Source organism: Phaethon aethereus, assembly GCF_964289735.1.
Source record: "Phaethon aethereus genome assembly, chromosome: 1".
Classification (NCBI taxonomy): Eukaryota; Metazoa; Chordata; class Aves; order Phaethontiformes; family Phaethontidae; genus Phaethon; species Phaethon aethereus.
The window spans coordinates 78,870,048-78,896,612 of NC_138575.1; the positions used below are offsets into that span (position 1 = coordinate 78,870,048).

General features: G+C 38.8%; 1 protein-coding gene across 1 annotated transcript in view; it reads left to right on the forward strand.

The window, feature by feature from the left end:
* LOC309408651 (rho GTPase-activating protein 8-like) overlaps positions 1-26,565 on the forward strand; it is a gene marked incomplete at both ends in the record, with an annotated part of 58,051 nt that overhangs the window by 7,806 nt on the left and 23,680 nt on the right. The window contains 5 exons of the mRNA XM_082004546.1: positions 5,921-6,008; positions 8,746-8,877; positions 11,914-12,000; positions 15,856-15,954; positions 17,893-18,003. Coding sequence (XP_081860672.1) covers positions 5,921-6,008; positions 8,746-8,877; positions 11,914-12,000; positions 15,856-15,954; positions 17,893-18,003 — 517 coding nt within the window. The remainder of the gene's footprint in view (positions 1-5,920; positions 6,009-8,745; positions 8,878-11,913; positions 12,001-15,855; positions 15,955-17,892; positions 18,004-26,565) is intronic.

Here is a 26,565-nt window from a genome sequence, read left to right on the forward strand (position 1 = left end):
TACCAGATTCCTCTCTTTGAACATCAGATTGTAACCTGTAGCGTCTTTTTTAAAGACATAATATGTGGATGGGCTTTCTTGTTGAATCTGAGAAAATATAATGGTTCTGCTTTAAACATCATTTAATAGAGCAACAGGCTTGCTAAAATAAACGATGGCTCAAAATGCCAAATTCGAATGTGAACTTAATTTTAGGTTTGGGTATCCTGACAATATACCACAAGTCATTCTGCAGCTGAATATACCTTATTAAAAAGAAAAGCCTAGCACTATTTCCCCTTTACCAAGTAAATGTAAATTATATTCCCTTTCCTATTCTACTGTTTCTTTGCTGGCTTTAAATTTTCTTTTACACTTTCTGTGAATTATCAGAACACTTAGTTTTGCATGACTGAAAGCAGTTTTGATTTTCAGTACCCTCTTTAAGACTAGACCATTGTTCTAGTCCAGAGAGTCAGCCAGATATAACTGTACTGATATTAGAGAGGTTAGTTTCAGGAATGGCTTTAACTCACCCTTATTAGAACTTACTTTACATACTTCAAGAAGAGCACAGATAAAATGTAAATAATTAATTACATAAAAAAATCCAGCTATCCTTTTGCTTTCGGATGATCTGAAGAAAATGTGCTATGTCATAAGTATTTTTCTTAGACAAAATTTAAAAGCAAAATTGGTCATGAAGGAATCTTTGATAGGGAATCATTGCTTTCTGAGGGGAATGAACAAGCTTCCTGATACAGGAAATCTCCTGAACATTCACTTATAGTCATTCCTATTTACAAAGACATCTGAGCGTGTACTTGATTTTAATCGCAATTTTAGCTTTTTCCAGAATTGACCAGGTGCAGTACAGGTGCAATCCTCTCACAGAAAGTTGATTTCTAAGTAAACAGGTGTACATGAATGGAATCCAGAGGAACGAACGCAAAAAGGGAACTTTGTGAAATCAAACCAAGTTGACTCTTGGAATATAGAGTTGATGTCATTCTCTGTATTTCCTTGGTGGATCTGGTCTCTGTCCCAAAGCATAAACATTACAATGGATATTTTAATACTTCACTTTAAGCTGACTAATATCCATTGTAATATATTTTCATATGATCAGCCAAGGTGATCAGTGCGAGGAAGAAGAGGACTCAAATATCTACAGCCAAAGGTATAAGCTTCTCTTGCTAATGTTGAGACTCAGGTGTGTTATCTTGGCTGTGTATTCCTTAACTTGCCATTGTGGATGGGAGCCCCATAGTGGGTTAGACCCATAGTGGATTAGTTGTGGATGTATTTGCTGTCCATTACTCAGCCTCGGCAAAACACAGAAGTTTCATAATGGTTTTTTTTGCGACCCCATATTTCTGTGAGTTGTAGAGAATAGCAGGAGGCTTGGAAGCACAGTTCGTCTCACCATTTAACATAGTGTAATTGAGGTTTAGATTCGTCTTCTCTAGCTTAAATTCTGTGAAAGAAACAAATACGTGAGCAAGTGTTGCCACCACTGTGGCAAGTCCCCTGGATTTTGACCCTGCTTCTACTCCCATTGAAACCAATGGCAAAACTTCTGTTGACTCTAGATTCTCACTTTGCTGTAATGTGATGATGACAAGCTTCAGTGAAGTAAAATGATGTTTCATTTTTCACTTATAAAATAGTAGTGTTTAGTGTCATCAGAACAAAAGCTCTTAAAAAGACATGCTAAAATTACAGCATTCAAAAGATCTCATTTGCAAATTGGAATGAGCTGTATCATTAGAAAAAAACTTTTCATTTGCAAGAAGCAGTTAGGAAGTGCTGTGCCATCCAAATTCTTAATTAAGTAGAACAATCCCTTTTCCCACTTGCTCTTCCCCGTGTCTTATTGTAACTCTTCTTTTTTCCTACTGCAAAATTTCATATCAAAAGCAACGTATGATTCATGTCTCTTTCAGTAAAATCCAGACAAATAAAACCCCAGCAGATAGCTTGTATTTTAATGTGTGTAAATCTTATTCTGGACAGCATGCTCTACACACCCCTCTTTACTCACCGAGCGCAGGGAGGCTGGCATCACCGCGCTGTGCTCCCACATGTGGCTCTGCGGCCAGCGCAGCTGATAATCCTGAGGCTGCCTGGGAATGCGTCTGCACGATAGCAAGTGCCCGATCTAAAGGCAGGAGCCTCCTACCCATGGGTGAGAGAAGCCTACTAGACCTTTTCTCTGCATGAGGGCAAAATCTGAGACACCTTTTAAAAAGGTGTAGGTAGGTGGCTGGAGGAGTGTGAGTGCCCAAGCAGTTAAGACACTCAGTTTTTGGGAATGCCTCCTGAATATTTGGAGCTCAAAACCAGTGCAGAAAGAGGGGAGGAGCACATTTTCCGGAGAGCATAAAGGAAGTTATCAGCTTTCATCTGAAAGTGTTTGGTGACTGTGAAATAAAGTAAGTTAATACAAAACTCGTTTTTTACCTAAAAGTGAAACATCAATGAGCAAAGCTGAAATTGCACTTCTGTTTTTGCTTTATCCCCTGTAGATAATGAGGCATCTTTCAGTTCTAACTTGTTGAAGTCTAAGTAGGAGGGAAATACGGGTTTTGTGGCATAAAAATACACTCGGTGCAGATGGAAAATCAGCATACTTCCAGTTGCTGACTGAATGTGCAGATAACTGTCACTCCCCACTTTACCCTTCAAACTGAACTTTCATATGTTTGGGTAAAAATTCGATCCTCAAGGTCATGGGATTGAAACTATGCTGGACTGGGAAGCAAGCACTCTAGCAAATGCGATGGGCATTTTCGCAGCCCTTCTGATGGAGGACAAGGAAAGCCTGCTTCTGTTTTGATCAGCACTTCATGTGTCACGTTAAAATTTGATGTTGTTCAAAACATTATTGATGCCTATGAAGAAAGAACAGCCTCTTTTCCTTTCATTAGCTGTCATCACTAATGAGAAGCTGGCACTGCTTTATTTAGGTTTTAATGGAGTTGAGGTTCTTGGTCACCTTTTCTGGTTTGTTTTTGTGGCATGTGTATCACTGCAGGGTGGGAGAACAAGGTGCTCTGCTCTGATGGTAATTTTGGAAAAGTTTCTCTGCCTTGGTTTTTCCATTATTGAAACTGGGCAATTACGTTTATGTTCTAAGTGTATCTGTTTGCAGTCTTTTATAAAGCTGGTTATTTTTTCTGGCTTTTAATTGTGACCAACAGTAATAATTAGTGACTCATTTAGTAATTTAACTGGAAACCTTTCTTAGATTTATTTTGCTCATGATTGTCTCTTACAAATAAATTATATTCTACAGTGCATTGTAACACAGCATTTTTTTTCACAAACAACTAATGATTTAGAGAACAATCTTTTATTAATGTTTTACTTTTAATACATCATTCATACTAATGCATGTCACATTATAATGTCTTTATAACTACTCTGAGAATATCAAATAAGACAATTTATTTCTTGAAGTTATTTTTATGGTCTGTTTAAGAACAATATGCAGACATACCTGAGTACATATAATTGTGATGTTGTGCATATTCTTCCTTTAGTGATGCTCAAGCACCTTATTTAACCCAGCAGTCAGAATTTATGTTTAATGTGGGAAGGGACACCAGGCTTTGTGGGATGAAAAAACCCCTTTGAGAAAGATAATAAAGATAAGCAGTCAGACAAAAAAGAACCAGCCAGCAGAGAAAGCTATATGTTGGAAGTCAAAACTATAGGACTAAAGTGATAACTACCAAAATTCAAGCTGTGTTAGATCTTTAAAGGATGTTAAAGCAAATAGCAAAAGGTTCTTTGGTTATAAAAATAAAAAAAGAGAGAAGTGATCTTCTGTGGAATGAGTGGGGTGGCCATCAGAGATAATCCAGCTATAACTGTCAAACTAAATTAATACTTCATCTTGGTTTTCAGTAAAGACAATGATATTATTAGGAAATCTTTTTAAGTCCTGTATGTGATGTTCATCTGTGATTTATTATCTAACTCTTGTCATCTGTGTTTAGGAAAGATGCATTCAGATTGGAGCAGGATAATGAATAGCTAGGTTGGGGAAGAGGTAGAAGATCTAACGTGTTTACAGGTAGTAAAATACAGGCTGAGAAGGGGTTATGATTATTGTCTAGAGAGTCCTTTGGAATGGTAAATAGTACTGAAAGAGAAGTGCTGCTTCAGCTGAGTGATGTCATTGTCACATGAGTAAATTTGTACAAATTTGCTATGACTTTTAGACTGGGATTGAGAAAGCAGATTGCTAATTGTCAAAGCAGTGAGCAGAAGGAGCAAGAAACACAAAAACCTGACTGTTTTTTAAGATAATGCTCAACGAATCAATGGAAGGATTATGTGGTACGGTTCTTGGTGATAAGAGGCATGGAATTGATAATGCAGAAGGTGTCTCGCAGTCCATGTTCATCTGTGAAAAGTCATTAAGCGTTAATCTCACCTCTTCCCTCCCTTTTATCCTTCTGCACCTGAAATGGAATGGGTTTATTTAGGTGCTGAACCATCATAACCTCTGTTGAGCACAACTAGCTAGGAACTGGACACAGCAAATACAGGATTTTTTTTTTTCTTAGCGTGGAGTCTCTCAGGTGAGGACAGCCACCTTTTCCTGAGTTGAATGAAGGAAAGCATGTTATTATCAGCGTTGGGTTTTCATGGAAAATGAGTGTTTGCAAAGCTGGGAAGAGTTCTGTTTGTTCAGATCAAGTAATTTGAACCAACATCAGTAATACAAATTAGAACAGCTTAAGAAGTGGTTTGGAGCTGTTCTACCCAGTTGTCATAAAAATGCTCATATGGTTTTATTTATTCATAAGTGACTCCATTATAGATTTAACTTCCCCCATTTTACTACTTTTTTTATTTATTTATTCATTAAAGCTGCTTACTTAATTAGGGGCAAAAGGGGAACAACAGAATTATAATGAAAAAGCCCCAAATTCTTAACTTCATTCTACTCCTACTGATACCAAAGCCAACTTTGTTTTAGTAGCAATAGAAGCAAGTATTAAATATCGTTTAGTTAGAACATTGAGATTAGACCAAGAATGCCTGAAATATGAACTCAGTCTAAACATTTTCTGGGATGTTTCTGTATTGCTTTAACAGGATTAGTATCTTTAATGTAGATATATGTTAAAATCTTAACACCTCACACTCTTCAGTGCTGAGCTACCTTCGGTACTAGCATGACTTAACCTCTGCACCTGGCTTTCCAGACAGTGGAACTTGGGTGTGGGGTGGGCATGGCATGAACACCAACCTTGTCTATACAGACAGTGGGGGTGAAGCTGTCATGAGTCAAAGGTTAAATGTACTTGAGTGAAGTAATACATGCTTTGTCAGAGGAACTAAGGGATGGACACTTAGGAATCCTCAGGTTATGAAAAGCATACTTGTATGCCTTGCTTGTTGTGTTTTAAATGTGATCTGAATGTAGCAGTGCGTCTGGAATCTAAGAAAGCTTAAGTTGTTTTAAAAAAAAATCTGACTTAGAAGTCTGACAAAGCAGATGCCCAAAGTGCTTGCAGGAAGAGTGGTATTCTGATAAATTCCAGAAATAAAGCATGAAGAGTTTGAAAACAGGTCACTTCCAAGACTACTAGGGAAAGCAGGCCTGTTTTCTTCTATGACTGAATGCTGCAGGAGGACTTAAGTATTCCCTGTCAGGACCTGAGCACCACCACCTTTGAATATGACTTTCTCAGCTTAGCTTCCTCATCGCCCACCGGCTGCTTCATTTCACTGCAGTGGTGGGCAGATTGCTTTCCATAGGCAACATGTGATTTGACAATGAAGTTTCACAGTGTGTTTTGAGCAATAATGGGAGATAGAGGTAGCCCCAAATATCGGAAGATACAAGCCATTCATTCAGATCACTGAGGTCCCATTGCATAAGTAAATGAGCATTGTCTTTACTAACTGTTTTGTTCACTAGGTGATGACAATTCTGGAAGGAAGGTGATTACCTTCAGTTGCTGCCGTATGCCCCCCTCGCATCAGCTCAATCACACCAGGTTGCTGGAGTAAGTTTCTCTCAGTCTCCTGTGTGGACTACTTTACATTTTTTATGTGAACTTCTATTAGCTTGTTTCCATATGCATGATCTTTCAGGGAGGAGAAGCAGGAGGCAAGGGGTGAAATGAAAAAAGGATGTAAGACCTACTAGTGTTAATATTAAGTAAATGAGATGTGGATGAAACTGAGTTGCTTCACCTGCAATCTTGACTAGAAGCAGCAATTCACTGTGTACTGAAATTAACTTGTTGTTTTGATTTTATTAATGAATTCTGATTGTATTTAAAAAATGGAATTTATGAAGAGGACCAGTGAAAGAGGAATTCTAGTATTTTAGTGCTCTGTACATATGTTCTCATGAATAGTAGTGTTTGCCTTAATTTGTTATACTTTATCTGCTAAATCACTCAACAAGAGCATTGGTTAGTTATTTACATCTTAGTGGTTTTCCTCTTTTATAAAAAGAGCTGTATTATGTATAGTATATTAGGCTGAACATTTTTATATGTCTCTCACTTTGTTATGTTTGAGTTTTGTGTTAAAAGAGGCTGTGAATGCGTAAAATCACAACATTCTTCCTTATAAACTTGGTACCAGGACATGTTTCTACCTTGTAGTTTGTCACTACAAGGAGATCTGTTGTGTCATGAGAGTCCTGTCCTTATTAAGCATTTTAAACCTATCTGGAGTTCTTGTACAGCCTCCACTGCCAAAATGTTTGAGCACCTTTCAACTGTCAGTACCCACAACCTTTAGAAAGGACCGAAGTGCTGTTATCTCAACTTTTCAGAAACAGAGAGGGATTTAGAAGGCAGATTACTGAAGAGATGTGTTTGAGAACATGTTGCATGATTTCTATGCTCTTCACACCTAGGGTCTTTCCACAGCCTTAAGCCAGAGCTTCCTATGTAGCATAGAGGGAGTGTTAGCACCTAGGAGGAAGAGCCACACAGGTCAGCTCCTCACCTAGAGGAGCTACGTGCTGTGATTAATAGGAAATGCCAAAGAAAGGAGTGTGACAAACCATGTTGCTACCAGATCTAAGAACCTTTCCACAGTTCTGTGAGGAGGCGCTTTGATGCAACTAGGATTTCCAGCCCTTAGACTCCTCTGGATTTGAACACTTAGATGTTTTCCTGTAGCTGAGCCCACATCAAATTCGCTTGGAAGGTCTGTGCTAACAGAGAACTGAAGGCAGGTGTCTGAATGTGAAGCTAGCAATATAACTATCAAGTGATCTGCTTTTGGGTAGTTGGACCCGGATGTTGAGTTTTGAGAAAAAACTGCAGAGTAGGCCTGGATTGGTAGGTGTTCTGTGATGAAATCACTTTAAGAATTGATTTGGTAAATCATCTGTAGTGTCCCTGCAATTCTGTTAGAGCCTTGGAACAGATAATTGACTGTGCAAAAATACTGGTTATTTTATGCCCACAAAACTCTTAATTATTTTTAGAAATACAGGCCTTCTTCTATGCAATGTGCCAAGGAATTTACATGCTATAACATAAAACATGAGGCACTCTGTATGTAAAAATATCTGTTTAGGTATATTTTAATTTCAAACTCTTTTTTAGAAAGTGTTGAATGACTGTTAGAACTACTTCTTACATTAAAATACCATTAATACTTAAGTCAGGGATCAAAACAGCATTATATTAAATGCAGTTGCCATCCTTGTCCCAGGCTCTTCACAGTCTTAAGATTTGCAGTATGCTGAGGGAATAAGCAGATAAATGAGACTGTGGGAGTATAGCGTAAGAGTAAAGTTATGGTCTTTTCCATGCAAAGGTGGATAGCCAAAGTGGCCTTGATACTTGCAGATATCCACAACCTAATAAATGGCACATGGAACTACCTATTATATTGAATGAAAATTGCTTACACACAATTAAGAGCAATAGCTGTGGCTCTGTCACAGAATAATAAGATAGCATTGAGAATGACATGAGAAAGTTGAAATCTGACACAGCAAGAGATGAGGCCAAATTGTACTCCTCTATCGTTGATTTATTCGAATCGTTGAGCTGTGTAATAGGGCATACAGTGTTCTCAATTGTAGGACAAAGGGAAGAGAAAGCATCTTAAACTATACCATAAAAGAATGAACACACAGAAATCTGCTTATAAAACATGCAGTATTATTTCAAGATGGGATAAGTAATGTAGTTCTTTAAATTAGTTTTGAGGGAAATGATCTATGAACACAGTCCTCACTGTGCAAGCAAGGGAAAGGGAAATATATTCAAGAAAACAGTTTACAGTAACAAGTTGTAATTGGCAGTAATTAGGGCTAATGGATTTTTCAAGAACTTAGAAAGTTTTAAGTTGAGAGGAAAACCCAAGATTTATTCTTTATTATTTTGAAAAGTTGAAATGACAGCTTGCTTGACTAAAAGGAATGAGTTTACAAAGACCAGAAGAAAGCAAAATAGAAGTAGCTGTCAGTTAAGATGTATATTTTTAAAATGTTCTTGGAAAACACAGTCCCATGTTGCCTTTGTCTTTTAGTGATTCTTGAGCACCATAGCTTTTGTAACTAAATACATTCTTTCAAATTTCAGGCTTTGCAGTGATGTGGAATTATTAGCAACACTGCCACTAGAGGAAGATGAACTTGTTAGATAAATACATTGAAGCAGATGTGAATTTACGGTCACTAGCCTACTGTGCAAAAAATAGTACATTTTGTTTCTCAGTTACTGCTTTAAAAACTGCTTAAAACTAAAATGTCATCTTTCTCCTCAGGTACTTAAAGTATACTCTGGACCAGTATGTAGAGAATGATTATACGGTTGTCTACTTTCACTATGGCCTGAAGAGTCTAAATAAACCATCTCTGAAATGGTTACAAACAGCCTACAAAGAATTTGACAGGAAGTACGTCTCCAAAATATTTGGTCTACTTTTCCGGTTGTATAATGTCTGTAACTAACTGCCATGAAGGAAGCATATCTTTCCTGATCCACCCCCAGCTAACTGAGTTCATTTTACTATTGCAAATTCTTGTAAGGATAACGTTGCTGTTGGTTGTCTTTTAAGTGTCTTCTGCGCAGTACTAAGGAATGACCTGAGTGCTGCAGTGGTTATCCAAAGTTATAAAAAGCCTTGGGAACAAAACCAAGAGCCATTGCCTTTTTTGTGCATTATTTAACAAGATACCTGTGATATCTTATTAGTCATCATTCTCAATTATCTCACAGTCATCTTTGAACCTTTGGTCATCCTAAGGTTATTTTGTATACAAAAAAGGAGAGATTAGTTTTTAGCAGTCTGTACCTCACAACCCTTGCAGCGTTTTTTGGTTGCTATATGCGAAGCCCCAAGGGGACTGCTGTGCTCGTATATGCCTGACCTTTGGAGTAACAATGGCTACGGCTCATGGCTTTCATGTTTTAGTTGGTTAGTGTGCAGTTGAGACCAAAGCTCCAAGATAAATAGCATTTTAACAGTGTTAAACTAAAGTTGTGATGTTTATTCTCTGAAAATGCATACTTACCAGTGGACCTGAAAGTTCCTGTTGAAGTTGGTTAGTCTTGTTTGCGAGTTGTTACTTGATCTACTTGTTTGTAAGGTGGCCTCAAGAGTGCAACATGACTGAAAGCAAAAATATACACAAACAGTTCTTTTGTGATAGTGAAAATGTATATGCATGTGCATTTTACATACATGTCCAATCTTTTCAATTTCGGAGCTGGAACAAGAAGCAAATCTGTGAAATGCCGTGAAAAAGATTATTGGGTGTTTTATAGACTAGACTGGGATATAAATGCCTGAGCATTTCACAGGACTGCACACCCTGTTTTGAAAATTGAAGTTGAGATGTGCACAACACTTCTTGGTGGTCTAGTGCCAGAGCTCAGACTCTTGAATCTCATCCAATAACCTCCTGAAACTCTAAAACCCACTAAGCAGGATGAGGTTGTGCATAGCAGCCCTCAGACCTGCAGTGGGAAGCTGCCACCTGAAGCCTCTAACTGCTTTCAGGAGATACTGCTCTCCACTCAGCAACAGACTGAGAAAGCTTTTTGGTTTTGCTAGTAGGTTTCTGAATATGGTTGGTACAATAGACTTGTTTATTTCTGGGATTGGGTAAGGGAGAAGAAAGGTAAAGGATCTCTTATATTTTGTCTTTGGTGAGAGAGATTTGTACTACAATACTGTGTTTTTGCTGTACACTGACAATTCCTGAAAACAAGCACTGTGTGGAGTTGGAAGCCTACCTTACTGTACTGTTTTGCTTCTAGGAGAATCCCAAGCCAAATTTACCATTGCTGAATGAGGAGAGGCAGTATGAGGGCAATATCTTCTTCAGTTTTGTTGCCTTCTGACGTGCGTGTGTCTCAAGTGCACAAAGTCACTCCCATTTATGCCAGAAATCTGTTTTTTCTGTTGCTCCATTCTGACCCAGAAAGCAGGAGAGCTAAAGAGGAACAGAGAATCCCAGAGAAGCCCCTGCAAAACCAGGCAACCATACACTCATCATTTTATTCACAGCCGGAACTTCTTAGCATACTGTCATTGAGAAGCTCAAAGCAATATTCATAGCCCAGCATGTATGTTCTGCTGTACTAGCCAGAGGGGGGGAAAAAAAAGCACCTTTCAGACTTCTTCCATGTTTGTATTTTAGGGGTCAAAGGAAAGAGCGAAAAAAGGAGAGTACAAGAGACGATAGTAATTAGCTAGCATCATGAAAGCAAACGTTCAACAGGAATAGTTTCAAAAGAATAGACTTTGCTTTGAAGGTTTACAGCGTAGGCTCAGTAGCATCTTGTGGGCAGTTAATTGTAATCTAGGAAACTATGAAGCACACAAACTTCCACAGAAGCAACGGCTTACGCCCATTGCTTCAAGGTACAAAACAAACTTAAAATGGAAACTTCAGTAAAGCAACTCAGGTGTTTTGCTTGTTAGTTTTTATTGTTGATTTTGGGTTCTCATCCACAGTGGTGCCAATTGCACAGGGACAGTTGTTTGCTTGTGTATGATAGTGGCTTTGTGAAAACAGTGCCTTTTTCGTTCAAAAATGTATGGGCCAAGTTAAAACCCAAAAGGAGAAACTGTTGTAATTGCTGAGTTGGTTCCTTTTTCCCCCTCTTACCATAACCTATTGCAAGAGGATTTTTCTTAGGAGTCTATGACCTTTTTCCATGATCATTGTTTTTCTAACAATGAATGGTGAACACTTGGGAGGGGCGCTTCCTACTGGGAAGCAAACTTGGCAAAGTAATAAGCAACAATATATATATAAAAGCAGGATATTTCATTATGCATTTCTCAGTTTCATTTTGCAGTAATGTTGAATAAGAGCAGTCTTTTCATGCAGCCTAGTTTCCATTTCAGTTGCAGCCTCCTAGAATCTACTTTTTGTGTATCAAAATATGACGCTGTAGAATCAAGCAATGCTATAACGGGAAAGGGTTTTTGTTTCATACAAAGGGGACCATCCAATGTAAAACAGCGTGCAGTTGACTTCACTTTTAGTAATTACTAGCAAAACAAGACAAAAGTAGTGATAAAAAACATTTTCTCCAACGTGAAACTCATGTAAGCAGAAAATAAAGGGAGATCAAGGAAAATAATTTTTTATATCACAGATTTCTTTAGAGACTCTTCATTCTCTTCTCAATTTTTTTTTTCAAGTTGCCTAATTTCTCCTCTGTCTCCCTGATATTAAGTCTATGAGACAGCAGACATTGGTTAGGAACGTAATTGTGTTATCAAAACTGACCATTTTTTAAAGTTGGGTTTTTTTCATTTTACATTCAGTTTCTTCTGAATTAGGTCTTTTTAATGCATTTGAAAAGAATGCTATGTAATATTTCTGTAATAATACCTCCCATTCAGTTGTATCTGTTCAGTTCTACTGTCTGTGGTATTCAAAAGTCTGCTAACAATTTCATTTTCTTTTCCTAGGTATAAGAAAAACCTTAAAGCACTCTACGTTGTACATCCAACCAACTTCATAAAAATTCTGTGGAATATCTTTAAACCTCTTATAAGGTATTTGGCAATTTATTCAACACTGTTTTTACTGTTCAGTTTAAGGATCGTTTGTTCTCTAATAAGTTGCTTTTATGAAGGCTTGAGGTAAAATATGTCAGGTAACAGCACAATACCCATTTAAACTGTCTTGACCTAATGAGTAAGGTGAGTGTAAGCTTGAGTATGAATAATAGTTCTTTCCTTTCGAAGAGAAGGGAGTCTCAATTCATAACAGTTTTACTGGTATGTTAAAATAAATATCACTTTAAAACATAGTTATTCTGTGGGCTATGAATGACTTTGTTGTCCTGTTTGACAGCACTTTAGCACAATAGAACTGGGTTCGTAACTGGAGTTACTAGGTGAGATGGTAAAGCAGATAATAAATGGTTAACCTTTAGTCTGATCTCAAGTGCTGAGATGAATAGGAATGTTGCTACTTGTGTGTTTAAGGTTAATGGATAAGCCTTCAAGTGCCCATAAGAATTTTGAGATGGAGGCTATAATTGTGAAGGTAGATGTATTTTACTGGTGCATTCTTTTTCTTTGCATGGTAAAACTGATGTTACCTACAAGGAACCAGCAACAATGGGCAGATATCGCTAAGTGCTAGGATGGTTGGGCTTTCTTATTTTCTGCTCCTGAACCTTTGTCACTTCAAAAGTAATTCTAACATTTTGCAGATTATATTATGAATGTCCTCAGGGCTGAAGGACGAAAACAGCTTATCCTGAGAAGCCATAATGAACCAACTAAAAATGTTTAGTACAGTAACTTGCAATTGATTTAATTACTGACTGGTAGAAAGCTAATTAATTAGAAAGGGGAAGTTTAACTTCTAGACAGATCAGAACATGTAAGAAGCATGTGAAAATAGAAAAGTAATTACAGCTAAAACACATTCCAGAATATGCTGTTCTTGAAATGAGAAGACCAACTATTGATCTTTATTTTTAGCTAGCAGTCAAATAAGTGCCAGAGATCCAAGACATAGACTTGAGAAAAGTGTGGCAGCAGCAGGAGGTCCAGCGCTGATTGTACCTCAGGAATGGGGATGGGGTTTTTTTGTTCCCGATTTGCTGTAGGATGGATATGGAGAGCTTTCTAGGAAAAAAAAAACCAAAAAAAACCAACCAACAATAAAACCAGAAAAACAGAAAAATTACAACACTTAGGTGAAACCAACTTCTTTCTCAGAAGCAGATGAGAATTTGTTGGGAATAGCTCCAGGCAAGTGGTTTTGGGACACCAAAGGTTTTCAGTCTGTGTGTGTTAATTTTAGTCAGTGGAACCACAGCTGGACAACAGCCATGCTGTTTGACTTAGCATAATGACTGGCTGCTAATTCTTATGAAAGAAAAATTTACAGGTACCTGTTCCAAATACTCATTTTCCCTGGATCTTACTATGTCTGTGTAAAGAAGATGAATACTTTTTTTCTTGGAACAGTATGATACACTGGCAATTAAATCCTCGTTTACTTTGGATGTGAAAATGAGTGATCCTGATAAGCTTAAGCATTCATATCTGGCCTAGAAAATTCAAACCAGAGCCTGTCATCTTAAATGCATCATCATCTTGACCTTCTGAACACCCTGCTTTCATCAGGATTGGCCGTTCTTGTTTGTGCTTGACTTTCATCAGCGTGTACCCGGGTACTTGATTTTAGTCTTGTGAGTACACGCACTTGAATAGAGTGATTTAGCAACACTCTGCGCTCTGTTGTTAAAATACACGACCAACAGAAACAAAGATATTTGTACACTGGCACTGACAAAATAATTGAAAGTATGAGTAAACTCTGGAAAGGTCCATAAGCCAGAAGGCAGGAATTAGTGGAAGCTGGGAAAAAAACCTCTTTACTGCTTAAAATGATTTAATTACTGAATGCTCACATGCATTTGTGCCTTAGGTTGACTCAAGTTTGGGTTTGTCAAGTGAAGGAAAAGGTAAGGATACAATTTTAAAACTGAAGTGTGAAAATGCCCATATACAATTTGCCTAAATTGTACTCTCATTGCATACTAAAACTTACTAACATTGTTAATTTTCTAGAATACTACAATTTTTAATTTGCTCACCATTCCAGTTTAGAATAATCTTATCGTAGCAGATCATGCTTTTCTTTAAGTGTCAATATTAAACCAAAGTTCACAAAAGAAAGGAGAAGAATCCTTCGGACTTTGTTTCCCAGCTTTGCTGAATTATAGCCCAGGCTCATTTTTAGCGTTTCCAATAAAAATCACAGATGTAAAATAAATTTCATTACCAGGAAACATATATTTATTTTTCAGAGATCTGTTGGTACATTTGGTACCTGTTAGTACATGGCCTAAGTACTTTTACATGAAAAATGTTGTTGCTAAGAAGTGGATAAATGACAGAATTATTAGAGTGAAGAACAAAAGTAGTAAGTCTTTTAGCATACTTGTATTTGAAAGTATTTAAGAAAAAGTAAATACTTTAAATTTTTCAAGCTCCAGAAGTTGATTGATCTCCTTTCCAGTCCCAAAAGAGGTGAACAAGAAGATAATGTGTTGTGTCATGTATTTTCTCCAAACTGCAAAAAAAATGTACGAAGAGCACATTTCTATGTGTGAGCTAATAGAAACCACCCACCTGTTATCAAAATAATATACATTTAGGTGGTGATGTGGCATTTTTAATGAACAGCAGTAATTCCTAATTGCCCACAACTTGGTTACGAATTACGTGTTCTGTAACACGTCCTGTATCAGAGGTGACTCACAGGTGAGTTAGAGAGTTCTGTACTAGCCCGTGACTTACGTAAAATGTTGAAATTGCAGGCTGCTTTGCTTAAAAGACACACTGAAGAGCTTTGAAGTTGTACACGTGCAGACTGATATCCTTCAGTGTCCCAAAATCGCTTGCCTGTTATCAAAATTTAGCTCATTTAAATTAAAAGCTTCTAAAATGCTGGAATGACTTCTATTTATACTATCTTCCACTAGAGGGAGTGTGTGTATGTGTATTTGACAATCTGGGGATAAATACATTAATGCAAGAGAATTTTTCTCCATTTTTACTACCAAAGTAAGTTGCAGTGAAGTACAGTTTTTATCACAACCACCTATTATTTTGCTTGACACTTCATTACAGAACAGATATTTTGTGTTGTGGAAAAATATGAAATTATTTCACAGCATGCATACAAATGTGTTGCTGAACCTTGTTTGAACACCTCAGCCTGTAAGTAGTGTATTCTGGCTGAAATTCAAGACCTAACTAGTGGTACTTGGTGCTTCAAATTTGGAAGTCTGTTTTGTACAACTCAGAAAAAACTTGTTATTCGGGATATTTCCGAGAAGCTATGTGGCCTTTTTTCAACATAAATAAAGCTGCTGGCCCAACACTTCAAGGATATACACTATCCAAGCTTTGAAAATCTTGCCTGTCGCTTACTACTTTATAGTTTGTGTCTACAGCCCCATTATTTTGTCTTTTGGCAGGGAGGGATATCTAAATAACACAAACATGTTGTTCTGTTGGCTGTGTAACATTTTCTCCAAAGTTAACAGATCTTTTAGTGAGCTTTCTAATGCTGCTTGAAAGCTGTTTTTCACTGGCTTTTAAAGCAGTGTTTTTCATATCTATGCAAATCACAAAACATTCAGGTGGAAGTCAGTTATTTTTATTCAAATCAGACTCCCAGGCATGCACTGTATATGTTTGATCATATGAAACGAAATACATCTTATGTCTCCTGCTGCTTCAATTACAGTCTAATTTTGAGTTGCATCAGCACTTACATTTTTGTAATAGAAACTAAACCCTTCGTAAATGTTCCTCCCATGCTGATTTTTATACTTCTTTGTGAGGTTTGGTTTGTTGTTGTTTTGGTTTTTTTTTTAGCCATAAGTTTGGGAAAAAAATCACCTACTTGAACTATTTAAGTGACCTGAGAGAGCATCTCAAATATGACCAGCTAAACATCCCTCAAGAAGTCATCCGGTACGTGGCAAGTTTAAAATACATTATTTCACCTTTTCTTGGGTAGAGCTGCATCCTGTTCACTGTATTCCAAGCACAATCTAACCCTATTTCTTCAATGATTAGAAATTTAATTTACCTATTTGTGCTTGGTTGGATTTAATCCTGAAAGCTGCATGCTATGAAGGACATGCTGAAGTGCATCAGGTGTTTAGAGAAGAGAATGCTGTCTGGTTTTCTACAGCTTTGCAACATCTCCATCTCAATTGTGGAGCATTTTCTTAGTATAATTGCAGATTCTGTGTGAGTGTTAGCAAAACCAATCCATGTGTCATTACTGCGTATGAGTAGCACTTAATGTTCACAGGCAAAAATGTAATCCTGACCTCATTGCTTGCATATTGTCACAGATTAAGGGACTTCCTTTTACTAAGAGCATTCCCAGTCAGCAAAGTGTTGATTGATTTTAAAATTTATGGATATGTCTATTGTTAACAGATACATTACTCTTATATTGTGTGCAGATGTGTGTTGGGGAGGAGTATTGGTGAGGGGGCGGGAGAGGAAAAGAAAAACGCATAGGGCTGGAATTGTCAAGTGCCAGTATTAGTATCAGTAACAGTCTTTTCAACACAGGGCTTTGCATGGAAATGCTTTGATGTACTGACAGGAAGTGATTTTATGTCACTGCTGAATGAAAGTAACTGGAAGCTTTGATTATGACTGTTATTGATGCCTGGTGGGTTTTACACACCTTTTGTGTAAATATGGAATAACAGAAAATACCTCATAGCTCTAAGGTTATAAATTGGATGGCATGGTTGCCAAAGAAAGGGGAATTGTATTTTCAGCAGCAAACAGGTTTGAATTTTGCTGTTAAATTATCAGATGTGCCTGTTTTTTGGACACACTTATTGTTATACTCCATTGGCTGAAGCAAAAGAGCTCTTCTATGTCTTGCTTAAGTATTCTACCACAAATACAAAGAGCTCTTCTATGTCTTGCTTAAGTATTCTACCACAAATACTACTTAACAATTGCCCTAATGCTTAAATTAAATGCAAGTTCTGTAAGACCTGCAGCATACACATTATTGTCAGGACATCAGCATCTTGAGCAATACTAGGCCAAGGGTCCTGCACCTGGGTTGAGGCAACCCCCAATATCAGTACAGGCTGGGGGATGAAGGGATTGAGAGCAGCCCTGCTGAGAAGGATTTGGGGTATTGGTGGATGAGAAGCTGGACATGAGCTGGCAATGTGCGCTCGCAGCCCAGAAGGCCAACTGTGTCCTGGGCTGCATCCAAAGCAGCGTGGCCAGCAGGTCGAGGGAGGGGATTCTGCCCCTCTGCTCCACTCTGGTGAGACCCCACCTGGAGTCCTGCATCCAGCTCTGGATCCCTCAGCACAGGAAAGACATGGACCTGTTGGAGCAGGTCCAGAGGAGGCCACAAAAATGATCAGAGGGTTGGAACACTTCTCCTTGTGAGGACAGGCTGAGAGAGTTGGGTTGTTCAGCTTGGAGAAGGGAAGGCTCCGGGGAGACCTTCTTGTAGCCTTCCAGTACTTAGAGGGGGCCTACAAGAAAGATGGGGACAGACTCTTTAGCAGGGCCTGTAGCGATAGGACAAGGGGTAATGGTTTTAAACTAAAAGAGAGCAGATTCCAATTAGATCTAAGGAAGAAATTTTTGGCAATGAGGGTAGTGAAACACTGGCCCAGGTTGCCCAGAAAGGTGGTAGATGCCCTATCCCTGGCAACTTTCAAGGTCAGGTTGGATGGGGCACTGGGCAACCTAGTCTAGTTGCAGATGTCCCTGCTCACTGCAGGGGGGTTGGGCTAGGTGGCTTTTAAACATCCCTTCCAACCCAAACTATTCTCTGATTCTATGGTAGTTGTTCATACGTATAGTTTGACAGCTGTGGTGCACAGAAAATTGATGATTTCTTGCTTTTTGCAGACATGATGAAAATCTTCGGGGAAAACAGAAGGGAAAACTGCCACCTGTGGTTAAGGTTCCTCCACCACGGCCACCTCTACCTACCCAGCAATTTGGAGTCAGCCTGCAATAGTAAGCTATGAGATGTCTAAAACGTGAGATTTCTATACCTTGCAGCCTTCTGTAATGTACAGATTGACCGAACAGAATGTCTGCAAATATTTTGTTTATTATATATTTAGTTTCTCATTCTCTTTGGAAGCCATGAAACTATGAGGCAAGACAATAGATTTTATGAATTCAGGACAGGTGTCTCAGTCCCTGTGACCTGCCTGGTTTTCGTGTTTACAGTATCTTTGTGGTAGTGCCAGCACAGCTGCACAACTTTTCTCCCAGTGGACAGAAATTTGCCCATATATCACAGAACCCCAAGCTAATCTGTTGCTGGTGGATGCTGGCAATATGAAAGTGTTTCAGAGATATTTAGATGGTGGATAGCAAAGCCAAAACAAAGCTTCAGACTCTGAAAGGACTGCATAAAGCTAAAATGGATGCTTGAGCCTTTATATATTGTTGTTTTGTTGCTCACATACTGTTCTGATCAGAGTTTTATGAAATGAATGAAATCACTCTCTTCCAGAAACGCCCTGACAGCTGTTTACATAGATTACAGCACTGTATGTGGTATAAAAAATTACTTACTTTACACAAGGAATGGGATGGCAGCAGTACTTGCAAGATTCAATTTTGGTAAAAAAACAACAAAAAAAACCCCACAAAACCTTTTAGCCTCCTACCCACGGTCATTTCTGTCATCTTTCTATGGCATCCTTCTCAAAAACAGCTGAAGAATATTGTTCACATTCAGCAAAGACAGTTTAGGCTGTCTGATACATGGACATTTGTCGAATCTCCTCCCACTCCTAGTCAACTTTTCTGGTTCTAATGATTCAGCTGTAAATGAGATATAAAATACAATTTTCCCCTGGTTAAATGTTAAGCATTAATCCTCTCTGGAAGGCCTGAAATTAGAACAATCAATATCTCTTGTGTAAGAGCTACTATGGCATTAACTATTGTGATACTTCTTTAGAGTTCACCCTAACACTTGAAACATGGCTAACTCACTTCCATAACTCAGAGAGCATCTTTTAGGTGGGCTCCACCAGGTCGTTAAGAAGGACAGTGTGTTATGGTGGCCACTTCAGTAAAACTGGGACTGTTTGTAGCCATCAGGGCACACTCTTGTCACTTGCCTCCAGCCCAGCCTGGCTGCTCAAGCAGCTCTGTCAAACTTCTCACAGGCTTATGCGATCAGACAGCGTGTTGTGTGCCACTCTTACCATCTGCTGGTCATATTTTATTTCTCTGTCTGTGCCTGAACAGTAAACAGTGTCTTTCACTGGGCTGCACGTGGCGAGGGTGCGGTGGCCACCCTTCCTGGCTCTACCGCTTTCCAGCTGTGTTACCATCAGCAAACCACGACCTTGCTGCATGCCTGAGCTTTCCGAAGTATGAAAAGGGTGGCTACTTATAAAGAGCTTTTCTGTGGAAAATCTGTGGGTGGAGAAACACTGAGCAAGGCTTTACTATAATTTTTAACCCAGAGGGTTCCAGCACTGGTGATGGAGGCGCTGACGGTCGGACACCCTCTGTGTGTGGGTGCAGCTCACAGCTCTCGGGTGTCCAAAATGGACGTACACAGGGATGTTTGTTCCTTCTGTTTGCCCACCTTTGTCCAGATTCCTTCTTGCAGAAGAGACAGTGCTGCATCACCATGTATAAAATCACAAACAAACCCCCTACAACCTCTAAATGAGAAATAAGGGACTTAATTTAACCTGTGTTTGTGAAGAAAGGTAAAGTTATTGGAGGAGAGGGAATGATACGTGTGGAGAGCCTCTAAAATCTGAACAACAACAAAAAAGTATCAACTTTCACCTTGAATTAATTGCTTTTGCTAATTTCCCCTCCTTTTATGATTTCTGTAGACTCTAATGGCAAAATGGCTGTGACCTCCCACCTGTCTAGCAAAGCAGCAGGTTTAAAGTCTTCTCCTGGATGAGGCTCTTCCATTTTTCTGGAGAGCGCTACAGGGAGGCCCTGATTTTATTTTGTATAGGCTTATGGGAATGTATGTGTGTTGTATTTCATTAGAGTTAGTAAAAATTGTGCTGTCAGGGATGCTGCTGAGAGAAAGCTGCTGTCATTAAAGGATTTTTTCTGTGGAGTCTCTTTAGGTTAAGGAAAGAAACAGTAAGGCCCATAGGCCTGAGTTTTCATCGGATTTGGTACTTCTGGGGTGATGATTTTTATTCAGTCAGTAAAATGTTGATGAATGGGATTTATCCAAAGCCCTTACAGGTGGCCAAACTTTGATAAGATATTTGATAATGGTATCCCAATGACTTTTGGTTGTGGAAGACGGTAAAGCCATACCCTTTTGAATGTGCCTACCTAACTGCAGCAGGTAATGCTGTCTCTGATAACACTTTCTCATTTAACTTTTTTCTCAGTTTATATTGGTTAATACATTTGCTTTCCAGAGCTATAATTAAAAACGAGTAGAGCAAAAAGTGACTAACTGTTGGTTCAAAATATCTCACTTTTGTCCAGCAGGCCGGGAGGGGAAAACATGTTTTGTTTTCAAAATTATCTAAGGCAACTGGGCATTTAAAAATCATGGAAGATCTGTGAGAGCTGGGAGTGTAATTCTTTGAAATGAAATCTATACAAATTGAGTTTAATTTATGAGTGAGATGAAGGGCTTATTATAAGGTTAGTTCAAAACTTTTCTTTCTTATGTTGCCCCTATCCGCTCAGGATCCAAAATCTGAATTTAAAATGGCTGCTTTTGACCTCTTTAACCCCTCAGTGTCATCCTAAGCTCTTTGTGGGGAGGAAAAAACAAACACACACCAATCTGACTTAATCTTAGGTGTCTATCTGGCTTTATTTAAATTAAATAAAAACTTTTCTGGGATTTAAGTGTGTACTTTATGTTAGGCACAGACACGAAGTGGCAAACCTTCCTCATTGTGAGCTCCTGTGAGGACTCAATAATTTCGTCTTTGCAGCTAGAACTTCACTTTAGTACCAAGTTGTCCTGAAGTTTCCACTGGAACTACGCCAATCCAAACAGTAATAAATGAGCTTAATAAAGGCAGTTAAATCATCCAAAGGTGGCTTATAAGGTGTCTTCAGAATAAAGTGTGGAGAACTAAAAAAGATTTGCATTCTCCCTGTTTAGTTCCTTATGCCTACATGTACAGAGCATACTTGCCCAGTTTACCGAATGACAGTCTTTCCATAGCATTTCTAATCCCCAGCCTGGATTGCCTGGTTGCCAGATCACACCTTTAAAGGCTTGAAGTCATGTTAAAAGCTGTGTGATTTTCTTGAAAATATAAAATAACACAACTGAAATGATTGTTCATTTTCATGGGTGTATCAGACAGAACAGTCCTCCTGAGGAGGTTTTGTCCACACTTAATTTTTCAGGTGTAATGTAATGGGAATCCATGCTTGGATTTGCAGGTCGTTAAGAATGTGTAGCACAGAGTGGTGGGATAGTTTGCATATTTAGTGTTTATTATGTCCTTCTCTAACTTGCTAATTCAAGCTGCTTATGTGCAGATAGAGTGAGGAGAGTAACAACCCTAATGAGCTATTTTAAAGCTTTATCGAGCCTCGTGTCAGGTCTCCAATAGAGGGCAATAGCAGATGTTAGCAGGGAGCAGCGTTAGGACAGGACAAGTGTGCAGTGATACTTCCTCGGGTATAATGTCCCAGCTTGTAGTGATCAGAGACTGTCAGAGGAGAGTACTGCAGTACTATGAAAATGACTTTATGTTACTCACCAGTAGCTATTGCTTTTATAAATCCAGACATTTCAAAGAACGTTCCTGTATTGTGTTGGTATAGCACAAGTATTTTTCTGTTCTTTCAGCAATGCTACCATCACACATAAAATGTAAAGCAGCAGGAATTAGCTATTCAGAACATATCCTCGCTAGTTTGCACTGAGTGTCGGGGTGAAAAATTGGATTTTTATTCTAAAAGCCATCAGTAAAGATTTTGTGATTAAAAAGACAAGGAAAAATTTGGGGGACCCTCTGCTTATGTTGATCAGATAAATATGGTTAGAATGCATGAATGAAGCTTCCTAAGTTTGCAACACTTTAAAGGAATTAGTAATTGACTCTGTGGGCCAAGCGGCATCATTGTCCTCTGCTGTATTTTCAGCAAGCTTCAGTAAACCCCTGTTGCTGCACCCATTTGCCTCTGTAATCAAGGAAGGCTACAGCTGAGCTCCAGCACAGAGCACAGAGTTGACCTTGACTAGCTATTGGCACTGTTCTGTTTTCTCCAATTGGTTTTAAAATCTAAAATTAAATATCTTTTGTGGGAAGAGAGGAAATGTTTTGGGTTTCTATCTACTGCCATGGATGGGGAGAGGGGGCAGAGAAAATGCACAAAATTGCCACAGCTGCACAGCCTTTGCTTGTTGAATTGTTATCACAAACATTTCAGGGTGTTTCCTTTTGGTCATAATCTTTCCGATTGTGCATGCGGTGCATGCATGACCAGGGAGGAAGAATGCATTCTGAACCAAATCTCAGCATGTCTTGGCAGGGAAAAAATGAAAAGGAGAGGAAAAGCAGAGAGAGAGAAAGACTATCAGCCAAGAATACTTAATGACACTTCAGAACAATGTGTAAAGGCTTTTCATGGTAACTGTCCACTGTCTAGAAATGAGTCATTTGGTTTATAATGTGTTGCAGTAACTAATCATATATCCTATACTGAGGAGTACTCATTCTCCCTGGCTACTGTGTTTACCAGAATAGATCCCTCTTGAATCTGACATGTTGCTGCAATACAATTCAGATCTGTGAATCAGTTACAGAAAACTATACTGTGCACTGAAGTGCTCTGTTATGCTCATCTCTTAGGCAGAAAGAGTAAGAGATCTCTCATTTCAAATTGGCCACGGGTAGTGTCTGATCTCCAATGTCAGTTTGCATTGTCCATCGTAAAGCACAGCTGCTCATCACACCGTCCTGAACAAGGCAAGAAAAATGCAGATTGCTTGACAGGATCCACAAAGAGAGGACAGAGGTGTAATTTCATTGACCTCTGAGCCAGTCTGATTTACACTAGCTGAAGTAATGTCCCTATTATTTTCCGTCACCTTAGGTCCAGTAAACTGAACACTGTGTCCCACATTGTGAAATGCTATGAAAATATGCATCCCAGCTTTCCCCAGTGTTGCAGAAACAGAACAATCCTTTGCATGTGACTTTCATTGAATATCCTATTCTATTTTAAAATACCATTTATCTTGAGGACCAATTTCATTGTACCAGGAATGGAACCTTTCTTTCAAGGGAAACAGGAATCCTGGAGAAAATGGTAGAAGTGCAGAAACTGTATCTCTTTTCCTAGAAAAAGAAAAATGATGTGTAGATTTTATTATTACAAATTATAGCCCAGTGATTTGTCTCACCTCTGACAGATAAACTAGTGCTCAGCAGGAGCAAGTGCTGTAAATAATCAGTTTGCTATTTATACACTGAAATGGGAAACACGTTTATGGTTAACAATAATAATTAGAAAACATTTATAAAAAGCTGCTGGGTTGCTATTTGGTGCCTCTGGAGTGAGCAGCTGTAAGAAAGTAAAAACAATCAGTGCAACTACAGTGAGACTGCGAATGGGTTCCATGAGCTTAAATTGTCAATAATAAAGATGTAACAGTTTCCAAGCAAATTAAAGTCTTGATGATGTTCCCATTTAAGTGAATTAGGCTTTCAACTAATTTTAATAAAAGTTGCCCTAAATGTTTGGGGTACTGATCTGAATACATGAAGCAAAATTATTTGACACACAAGAAGTGTGTTATAACTCCTCGATTAGAAAGGCTAAAATAAATATATTTTTTTCCCTTATCTTGATTTGCTGCAGCCTTTTCTTCACTGATATCCCAAACATTGACCTTGATACTGACCTCATCTCAGCCCCTTTTCTTGTTTGGACCCTTACCAGGGGATAATAATTTCACTGGGGATTTCAACTTTGCATGCTGTGCGAAGAACCCCTAGGACTTCCTTCCTTGCGTGGTTTATTAGCAAGGCTAATTCATTAATGGGGCTGCACAGTCACTGCCTGTTTTGTTCTATGTTGTTGCAGCAGGGTTGTTACACAACACTGACCTGCTGCGAGAGAGAATAATTCACATACAGAAGCTGTCTTTCGGGGCCGGGGCTTCCCGTGTTCTGTGTTTGCGTGGCTCTGTTCCCTGTGCTGCGGCCAGCTTTTTCAGGGGCTGGTATGAGAGCTCATGGTACTGGAGCACAGTTACTTATTAATTTTTTCTCTCCAGGGTTTAGATAGAAGGCTGGGGGAAGAGGAGAACAACCTGGGTCTCAGAGCTGGTTTGAGAGCGCTGCACAATTCCTGCATGGTTGTAACACTGACCTTCTGCTGTACCGTGTCACCAGCATGCATGGAACTGCCGTAAGATTGTTGAAGCTGGAAGGAGCAGGAGAGACTAAGAGTGACGGGATATAGATCCTGAAAGGGGCTGAGAGGATTTTGCTGCTAGGAGAGATATTTTACGGAGGTACCTGACTGTCCCTGTGGGTAAGAAGAGGATGCTGCTCTGAGAACTAGGTCATAAACTTGGTCCTGGTAGCATTTCAAGCCATGGCCTTCTGTAGTCAGTGAGGTTTTTTCATGAAATGTACTTACGGCCTCTGGTTTAGCTCTCATGTCTGTGATAATGGGGAAGATTGAGGTTGGACTTGGTCTTCCAAGTCAGATCATAAATCTTTCTTCTGGCCGTTATCATGTTGTTATAATACTGCAGAGAGTGATTACTCCAGCAAGTGCAGTACTGTTTCATATTGAAATTAATGTGGTCTTGACAGTGTGTAAGGACAAGAAGTTGTATCGTTTCATCTAAAGATCCTACTGGCAAGCAGCAGCAAATTAGGAGAATTGCTAATGTATAAAAGATCATACTTTAGGATTATCTGAATTAAACTCATTCCTTGCTGTTAGCTTTGCTTTCTGCAAGTGCATTGCATACATTGTAGAATTTATTTGGTCAAATGTCAAAATTATCACATTGTGAACATGGTTTTGTGAAACTCGGCTATATTTTTAAGTCAAAATTCTTATGTCTGTTTACATCAAGGAAAATTCCCCTTTTCTAAAGAGTTCCTGATAGATATAGATACAGCAGTGTCAACAAAGTAGTATTAACCCACGCATAGAGCAGTATGAATTGAATTTTGTACACTTTAGATTCTAGTATGAATACTTTGTTGAAAAAGAACAGGAGAAACTTGTTCAATTGACTGATTTTTAGTTAGATTCACAGAAGAGCTAATGTCAATGGGCTTCTGTCAACCAAATTTGACAGAGTGGAGCTCTTACAAATACTACAAGCTTTTAAACATCATTGGCTGGAAGGAGAGAAACTGTATCAGGAGTTCAGTTTTCTGTTGTCTTTGTTCTGCTGGTGCACCAGTTAGTGTTTAGATGGTGATTGATTATGGGCTACTCCTTACCGTATGAGGAAGTACAAGGTAAAGAGGGGAGGAAATGAAAATACTATGTAAGGGAAGTGAGGTTATAAGAAGACATAAGGAAATGTTCTCTGATTGCCACAATGAGGAAACAGGTAGGACATAGGATATAAAGCCATGGTAGATCAACTCCATTAGTTCTGCAGCTGAAGGAACAATTTATTTCCTTTCAAACAGCAGGGTGGTCTAGGTATTTGCAATAGTAGAAGGTGCTCTGGGAGCTGCATTAACAAGTTTGTTGCAAGCATGTAACAAGTTGCATTGTTTTATATAGCACTATGGGAAGTGACATGCGAAATATGGAAGAGGGAAAATAGCAAAGAGAAAGAGTAGGACTGGGCTGGCAACAAAACTGTAACTGGAAGCAATGGTGGCTCAGTGTCATGTCCCTGGAGTGATGAATGAGATGAGAGTGTTTGATGGCTGAATGACTGAATAGCATGAAGTACATTCCCCTGTCAGTTTATGAGTAAGAGAGGCAAAACCACAGGGTGATTCAGTACCTAAGTCAGGGCCCTGCTCTGAGTTTTCCTGTTGGAGGAACACCCCTATTGCGCCCATACGTGAAGCTGGGGGTGACTGGGGATGACTAACTTCCTTAAGCATGGAGATCCAAAATTGGCCAGTCTAGATATCCTCTTCTAACTCCCGGCATAGGCACAGGGAAAACAAATACAAGGAGGAGGGGAGGATTTGACAATTTCCCTACCCCTCCATGATTTTAAAATCGTTTTTATGTGTACTTTAAACACAAACTATAATACTGGATTGCGCATTCCATGCAACAATGTTACAGAAGTTGTATCAAATACATTCCAGTTATTATCATCTATTTTACATTAATAAAGTAATAACCAAGCCTAGACAGAAAGAGAAGAAATCACAGTGCTTGTAAAAGAAAAAGACTCCAAGAATCATTCTCCTCTGCAGGTGCAGCCTCAGCTAGCATCGCTAGGTTAAGGCTGTGTTACATGTTGTATAAACATCTTGCATTTTCTGTGGATGAGCTGCAGCATTTGCAACCTCTCATGATAGAGTAACAGATCTCTGTGCTGTTTTGTGCTGGTGCTTTACAGTTTGTTAATAAAGCTGGTCACTT